The sequence below is a fragment of the Palaemon carinicauda genome, chromosome 25, assembly GCF_036898095.1.
Source record: "Palaemon carinicauda isolate YSFRI2023 chromosome 25, ASM3689809v2, whole genome shotgun sequence".
Classification (NCBI taxonomy): Eukaryota; Metazoa; Arthropoda; class Malacostraca; order Decapoda; family Palaemonidae; genus Palaemon; species Palaemon carinicauda.
Window position 1 is genome coordinate 19,867,376 of NC_090749.1, and position 8,588 is coordinate 19,875,963.

General features: G+C 36.0%; 1 protein-coding gene across 1 annotated transcript; it reads right to left on the minus strand.

The window, feature by feature from the left end:
* Positions 1–6,554: 6,554 nt before the first annotated feature.
* On the minus strand, positions 6,555–8,090 carry LOC137618647 (uncharacterized). The gene is made up of 3 exons (XM_068348774.1): positions 7,816–8,090; positions 7,088–7,416; positions 6,555–6,691 (listed from the first exon to the last, which is right to left on the minus strand). Exons 1-3 carry the CDS (start codon positions 7,838–7,840, stop codon positions 6,656–6,658), a joined length of 390 nt encoding a protein of 129 aa, XP_068204875.1. The 5' UTR covers positions 7,841–8,090; the 3' UTR covers positions 6,555–6,655.
* Between the last annotated feature and the right edge of the window lie 498 nt (positions 8,091–8,588).

The following is an 8,588-nucleotide window of genomic DNA, read 5'->3' on the forward strand; positions in this document are numbered from 1 at the left end:
GACTGATGTCTCCTGTCAGGGAATATGAGAAAAAGCATTTTCTCTCTGATATGCAAAAGGATGTGACAATTTCTCGGATTGGGGCGATGTATAAAAGGATACTTCAAAAAGGGTAAATTTTCCAGTTTTGTTAAAATGTTTTTTTCTATGTTGAGATTGAGTAAAATCATCAATTCAGGACAGAGATTTCTGAGATCTTTGTCATTTCACTAAAAAGGAAAAATCATCATAAATATATGTTAATTAATGTCCAAGGAACCTTTTCACACCCACAGAAGCATCTGGAAAAAGCAATTGCTTTTTCCATCAAAAAGCGTCTCATGGGTTCGTCTTTCCTCAAGAATTTCATTGACCTATACTTGAGGGATCGAATTTAAAACGAAGTAATTACTCTAATTATACACTCGATGATTCATGGAGTTCGTTGCTGAAACTCTCTCAGACGATTTTTATTTGTTTCCTTTTATGATTTTAAACATATTTCAAAAGTGATGATGCCAGACAAATATCGTGATGGTAGGTAGATTCAGAATAACCTCGCCCCTCTCTTCAGAGAGGGATAGGGAATGTGGGGGGGGGGGGCATACATCTCATTACATCTAGTACTTTCTAAAAACAACTATTCCTATTTACTCGTGGTTATATTCCCTGGTTCTGTTCTTTTATCTTTTTGTTAGAAAAGTGTATCAAAAGAAAATACCTACTTTGTTTCATCTTCAAAAAGACTTAAGCAAAATTAATTATTGCTTCAAAAGGAATCCAGTTTCATAAATCAAATACGTAATAAGATGCCCAAAGCACCTGCCACCCATTGAGATACTACCGCTAAGAGTTATCGGGACCTTTGACTGGCCAGATCTCACTACATTGGATCCCCCTCTGGTTACGGCTTATGTTTCTTTTGGTTACCACAATAGCAACAAATGGTGCCGTTTATAGTCCACTGTAGGACAAAGGCCTCATATATGTTCATCCATGGATAGGATTTGGCCAGTTTTCATTACCGCGCTTTGCCAAGGCGAATTGGCGATGGTGAGAGATTTTCGTCGGATCGCACACAAAAGAAGGAAGAGCAAATAGTTATCATGTGGTCAAATCCCTTTGGAAATTCCATAAAAAATATTATATTCATGATAGAGATAAATATAAATAACCTCTGAAGATGAATCAATTTGATTTAGGAAATGATGACAATGGAAAAAGTCAATGTGGTTCGCAATCTTACTCTTCGTGCAAATAGGATGGACAGAAAACGGATACCTGATGCTTTCTATAGCCACCCCTTCCCAACATAAGAGAGGATTTCTGAAATAGTTAAAAAAAAATCCCCAAATAAGAAAAATTATATCGAAATAAAGGTTACCCAAAAGTCTCTTTGCTTCATTTACGAGTTATTTACGAAATACTGAAAAGAAAAGAGAAATGGCTCATTCTCCAATATCAATAAAAGTATGTCGAGATCTAATGGCTTTTAACTGCATCATTTGACACTAAAGGCATTTTTAATTTATTGACGCGAGAGATAATTTAACTTCAGGGAAAATATAAAAAGGATTTATACATCAAAGGTTTGGATAATTAGAAAGTGTGAATCATGAATCAAGAAATTCAATATTTGTAGATGAATATTTGACGTTGATCTATTAAAGATATTTGCACTTATATAATTCATATCTTCCAATGAGGATCTTGTTTGATCTCTTATTATTATTAATGAATAAATCAGATGAAAATATCAGACGAGTAATGATGATTTTCAAGTATCTATCAGAATGTCTTCTCAGAGAGACATAATATATATTATATATATTCTGAATATAATGAATAATTATTTTACACAGAACATCATTTATTTCTAATAAGATAAAAGGTGATGTGATCTGGTAATATGGAATATTTTTTATTCCATTCATGTAATCAAGAAACTTAGATATTAGTTTGATCATAAGAGATTGTAGTTATAGGAGAAGATGCATGAACCTACATAGAAACAACATAAAATAAGGTAACAACATACCCGCCCCCCCCCCCCCCCCCCCAAAAAAAAGGTAATTAGTTTAAATGAAACACGCGTCCTTTCTTATATCCTATTTGCTAAAACATACGTAGACCATCTCCCGGAGAACTGTAGTCGTAAAAGATCAGTCAGTCGGCAACGATAATCCTTCCATATTGAATATAACAATGTGGATTTGACCTTTGATTTTAGAAGGAAATTTTTATTAGATTATATTTAAACTTAGTCTGCTTAAATCATCCATTTTTTTTATTATCATTTGTTTAGATATTCTATACATACTAAAGGTTTCAAAGCGGACAAGCTTTTTGTGATTATCTTGAAATTACGTCGTATCAAAGCCCAAGACGTCCATAGTTCTATCTTCATTCAGTAGTAGATAAATTGGAAGACTTGAACTAAACAAATCCCTTTGAGTTGGTTTAGAAGAAAAGAGTGACGAGGAGAGAAGGAGATTAAGGATAAACTTATTAGTTCTTTTCGTTGCTTCTGTATAAGTATCTTGGAATGCATTTTTATTTGTAGGGGTTCAACGAACCTTGTAAAATAAGACGGATTATAATAATTTTTCTTTTTTTTTCTCATTTACCTGAATTGTACCGGTGAAGAAATTCTTATTGGACTTATTTCCATAGGATCATTTTTATTTCGAACTTATCTTTACTATTGTTTATTGTTTATACAATAGCTTATTCCCTTCCATACTCCAACCAATTGTTTTTACCCATCTTGCAATTGATATGAGAATGAAATAGTTATTCTTTGCTGTTAAATTAAAAACTTTCTCTCGAGTGATAGAACAATCTTTCAAAAGTTGATATTTGTCTTTCATAAAAACTCTCTTTCTCACCTTGAAGAAAACGCCTATCTAGAAATAAGCTTTCGAAGAAGATCGTCCCCCCCCCCTCTCTCTCTCTCTCTCTCTCTCTCTCTCTCTCTCTCTCTCTTCGTGTGTGTGTATTTTTGTCCTTGTTCTGAAGCAAGAAGAAACATTTTATAATGCCCAAAGGTGCGAACAGAATGCAACCAGGGGACAATTGAAAACTGCCCTCAACTAAATAAAAAAATTTTTTTGCAACTTGTAGAAGCCCAACAAAGGATAGCTAAAACGAAGACGATTAATTTCTCTGTCTCCTATTTTTTCTTTGGGGGAAAAGAAATAGATTCTTTCGAATGGGAATTCAAGGAAGGGGTGTGACCTGGTTTGGCCACGCCCAACTTTGCAGCTTCCGCCCGGTGTACCGGTTTGAAATTACCCCCTCCAAATCTTACCCCCCGGTAATTTGAAACCGGATTCAAACTACCGGGGGGTAACTTGATACCGGTTTCAAGCTACCCCCGGGGGTAATTTGAAACCGGTTTTATGCTACCCCCCCTGGTTTCAAATTACCCCCCTCGTTTTTGCGCAGGATCTCATCATTTATGAATATTAATAAATTGCTTTTGATCACGGTCAACACAATCATTAGGTAATATGTATATACATGTACTGTTTCACCTATTGGTATCGTTTATTAATATCCAGGCTTTATCCGTCTTATGTTTATATCTTAGCTAATAAATGTCGGATATTCTATTATCAGTCATGGGTGCATATTTGACCGAGACAGGAAGACGAGGTGAAATTTAATTTTGACGGTTATTTTTTCCATTATTTGAAATATTTCATAATTATATTGCAAGCAAATATTATATAAGGTATAATCAACATATTGATCATATGTATATATATTATGACGGGCTTGAGTGAACCTTACCTGGTGGCTAGGTTTGGGGATGTTACTGGTCTGTTATCACTCAAGTTATCCTTCATAAATTTAAAATATCACCACCAACAAAAATATTATTCTTTTTGTCTGCTTCACTTGTTGTTTTAACCACTTTTAATTACCTCTTTTAATTACCTCTCCAATCCAGCAGGAACTTAATTAAACACTAAAGACAATCCGTAATTTAATACTTAAATAAATAAACTTAAATTCCAATATAATTACTTTCACACGCAATATCACAAAACACAAAAACAATTATAATAAACAAAAGAAAGAGATGTTTTCAACACTGCACTGAATAGTTCTCTAAAGAAACACACAAATTAAAAGTGCAAAGAAGGCTAAGGAATGCAAATATCTGTATGACTAAGTTAAGGAAAAGAAACCAAGGATAATGTAGAATAGTTAACATAACTGATAATAGATGGCGTTGAACATAAACATCTGATAATATCATTTACACTAATAATTTTTACAGTTTTTTTTAAATAATTATGACGTTCCGTCATAGATCCTCCCCCCAAAGAGCATCCTACTTAGGATGGCTGGGATGAGAGATAGCAGGAAGTCTGGATAATGCGTCGGCAATTTTGTTTTGATGTCCTGGGATCGCACGGAGCTCAAGATTATATCTTGTGAGATAGTACGACCAACGTAACAATTTGTCGTTCAGTAGTCGTGATCTATCCAGGAAGGTTAAAGGTCGATGATCTGTATAGACGATGACCTTGTGGTTGCATTCTAAATATGGAGCAAAGTGACGAAAAGCAGCTATGATGGCAAAAAGCTCCTTTTCTATGGTTGCCCATCTAATTTGTGAACCTTTGAATGAGCCTGAGAAATAAGATACTGGAAACAAGTAGTCCAGTGGCGGCTCATCTCCAGACTTGCAAGCTGATGACATCTGTAGAAGTACTGCACCGTATCCCGAATTGCTTGCATCTACCTGGAGTAAAAAATCTTGATTGAAATTTGGGGCTTTAAGAATGGGTTTAGATATAAATACTCTTTTCAAATTATTAAAGAGCTGTTGATGCTTTTCTTCCCAATAAAAAGAGATCTTTGGAGATGTTAAATTATATAAAGACGCAGTGATTTCAGAGTAATTCTTAATAAAGCGAGAATAGTATGAAGTCATTCCTAGAAATGATTTTAACTCTTTCTTGTTTGTTGGAATTGGATAATCAAGTATACTTGCAATGTTGATGTCTTTGGGCATTATACTTCCACCTCCGATTGTATGCCCCAGATAAATTACCTTAGCTCTCCCAAAAGCACTCTTGGCCAAATTAACCGTTAACCTTGAAGATCTGAAGCGATGGAAGAGTTCTTCGAGGGTCTGCAGGTGTTCGTCCCAGTCGTCACTAGCTACCACCACGTCATCCAGATATACGTAAGTGTCTTTCATATTTCTTATTACCTCTGACATCATCCTCTTGTTTCAACGAGTCCAACTTCTTGCCTACCATACGGTAGTACGTCTGGCGTATGGGAGCAACACCTGACTCGATGACGATATCATGTTGAATGGTTTGACTTCTCTGCAAACTGTCAGAACATACTTCATGAAACCTGGAGAGCAATTGTGATAGTAATTTTCTCTGAGAAGATGGTATTCCTGTAAAATAACTGGGCAAGGATTTTAGAATTTGACTGTTGGTGTTGTCTTTCCAGTTGATTAGTTGATCATCGTCAGGGAGAACCACGAGCAACTCTGAGGAAGATTCCTCCAGTGGTAGTATTTTCTCCTCAGGAGAATTTGAGAGATGACTTACCATTTGAATAGGTGCTTGATATGCCTTCAACAAATTCACATGCACTAGTTGCTTTGATCGTCTACGATCAGGAGTAGAGAGAACAGTTTACCTTAGAAATTCTTTGAAGCACTTTGTAAGGTCCCATAAATTTTTCACGTAAGGGGGAACCGGGTATGGGATGATATACAAGCACCTCATCTCCTGGCTGAAATACACGCAGCTTTGCCTTTTTATCATACAAGCGGGACATCTTCTCCTGGGAATGCAAAAGATTGGTATTAGCAAATACATGAATTGATATAATTTTATCCTTTAGCTCCTGTAGATATGACAAAATGTTGGTAATCTCTTCTTCCTTGTTATGAATTAGATTTTCCTTCACCATACTGAGAGTGGTTCGGGGCTTTCTTCCGAACATTAATTCGAAAGGGGACACTCCAGTGGACTCCTGTGGTACACTTCTTATAATATACATCAGAAGATCAATATCTCTATCCCACTGTTCCGAAGTTTCCTGCATGTACTTCCGAAGAAGGTTTTTAATAGTTTGGTGAACTCTTTCCAGAGCACCGTTACTTTGGGGATGATAAGCAGAAGCATATATGTTATGAATATTCAATTCTCTCATAGCTTGTTGAAAAAGCTTACTAGTGAAGTTTGTGCCTCTATCACATTGCAATGTCTTTGGAAATCCATAGGTTGTGAAAATTTTGACAAGTTGACCAATTATAGTTTTTGCATTTATATTTTTTATTGGCACTGCTATGGGATATCTCGTTGTTGGGCAAAGAACAGTAAGTAAATACTCATTACCTTGCTTAGTCCTAGGCATTGGGCCAACACAGTCTATGATAATCCTCTCAAAGGGAAACTTTGGTACGGATATGGGCTGAAGAGGAGCTGGTGGAAGTCTCTCATTGGGTTTGCCAGTAGTCTGGCAATGATGACATGCTTTAATAAATTGTTGAATGTCCTTCTTCATCCCAGGCCAGAAGAAGTCTTCAGCTAAGGTAGAGTAAGTCTTGTTGACCCCAAAGTGGTTCACATGAGAGTGGGCTAATTCAAGAAGAGCTGGAACTAGAGAGAGTGGTAGAACCAGTTGATGACAGTCAAACCATGTTGTGGTTGCTGGTGCTTTGGAGGACCTAAAATGTCGAAAAAGCAAATCATTATAAAGATAAAAGTAAGGAGTTTTAGGATGATCATCTGGCTCTGCAACTTTCTTCCAAAGATCCTTAAGAACAGGATCTTTATTTTGCAAGTCCTTGAAATTTGATTTGGTCATATTTATAAGGTCTAATGTCTTCTCTACTCTATTTCCACTATCTATAACAATTGGTTTAATTGATGTCATTTGAATAACAGCATTATTTAATTTATTCGATTCATTTTCTATAAGAATATCAGGATCAGATACAACTGGATTAACAATGGCCCCTGCAAGATCATTACCAATTAAAAGCTGGATAGATGAACAAGGCAAAGGATCTCTTGAAACTGCAATTAAAACATTACCTTGATAGTAAGGACACTAAATTCACCTCTGCCAAAGGCATGGATTTGGTGGTACTGAGGTCCGAAACAGTAACATACTCATGTCTCAGTTTGAAGTCCTGTGAAGGCAGAGCTACCACACTTTGGGAGGATCCTGTATCTCTTAAGCAAGTAACTGGAATACCATTCACGGTGCCTTTACAAGTAAAAGGTTTGAAGACGTCCCCATCAAGTTCTTGAGCAGCAACATGAAAAGTTTTCTTATTATCCTTCCTATTAGGGTTCGGAGAATTCTTTCCAACATCAGACTTCTTGCACGAAGGATTAGGACAGTTCTCTATGTGATGCCCTTCCTGCTTACAGTAGGAACAATATGCTGTGGATGATTGAGAAAAAGTAGACTTATTAAATGGTTTAAATGTTTTATGAATCAAGTAGTAATCATCAGCTAAACTGGCTGCTTTCAACAAGTTGGTTTCTCCCTTTTCCAGAATGAAAGTAGCAATGTTACCTGGCAATTTCCTAATAAACTCTTCCATTAGAATAAGATTTTTTAAGGATTCAAAATCTGAAACACCTGTCTTTTGCAACCATTTTGTAAATTGCCTAACTTTGTCACTGCAAAATTCAAAAGTTTGTGAAGGCATTTTGTAAAAGTGCCGGAACTGTTGCCGATAACCTTCAGCTGTGATGGCATAAGCATCTAAAACTGCCTTTTTAATCACATCATACTCCTTTACTTCAACCATCTGTGAGATTACATATGCTGCCTTACCTTTGAACTGATTTCTGACAACCATTACCCATTGCTCCTGAGGCCACTTCAAGGTTTTAGCAGTGTCTTCGAACGTTGTAAAGAATACCTCTGGGTCCTTTTCATCAAAATCAGGAAGCAGCTTTTTAGCTTTGAGTATGTCGAACTTACTGGGTATCTCTCCATCAGTTTTCAGCTTAATCTGTATATTTGCCGACTTCTGTTCTTTTTGTATCTCTAGTTCAGCCAATTTACACTTGTGTTCATACTCTAATGCCAATAGTTGCTGTTGCTTTTGAAGTTATAGTGCAGCCATTTTCTGTTCTTTTTGCAATTGTAATTGAAGACGCAACTGTTCTATTTTCGGATCTATTCCAGGGGTGGCATATGCTCCAGTAAGGGAGCGCAACTCATCGATGTCCTCATCATCATCTTAAAAGATTCCCTCATCTATGAAGAATTGCAGGATTTTATCAATAATGACAGCTTTCACATATTTTGGATCGACCTCAAGATCACATCTCTGGGCTACAGACAATAATTCCTGTTTCTTGGCATAACGTAAAGTCAAAATTTCTCCTTTTATATCGTTCATAAACTTCTCCAAATTAAACGACATTCTGAAGGATTACCAAAAGTAATGTTAATAGAGAGATTATATCAATGCTTTGTATTCGCACTAGGTTATGCCATTAATTTAAATATTCACACATTTGACACCAAAAATAAGCTAAATGTCAGTCAAAAATAATGAAGTTTAGAACAATCTCAAGACAATTTTAAAGAGACCGCAA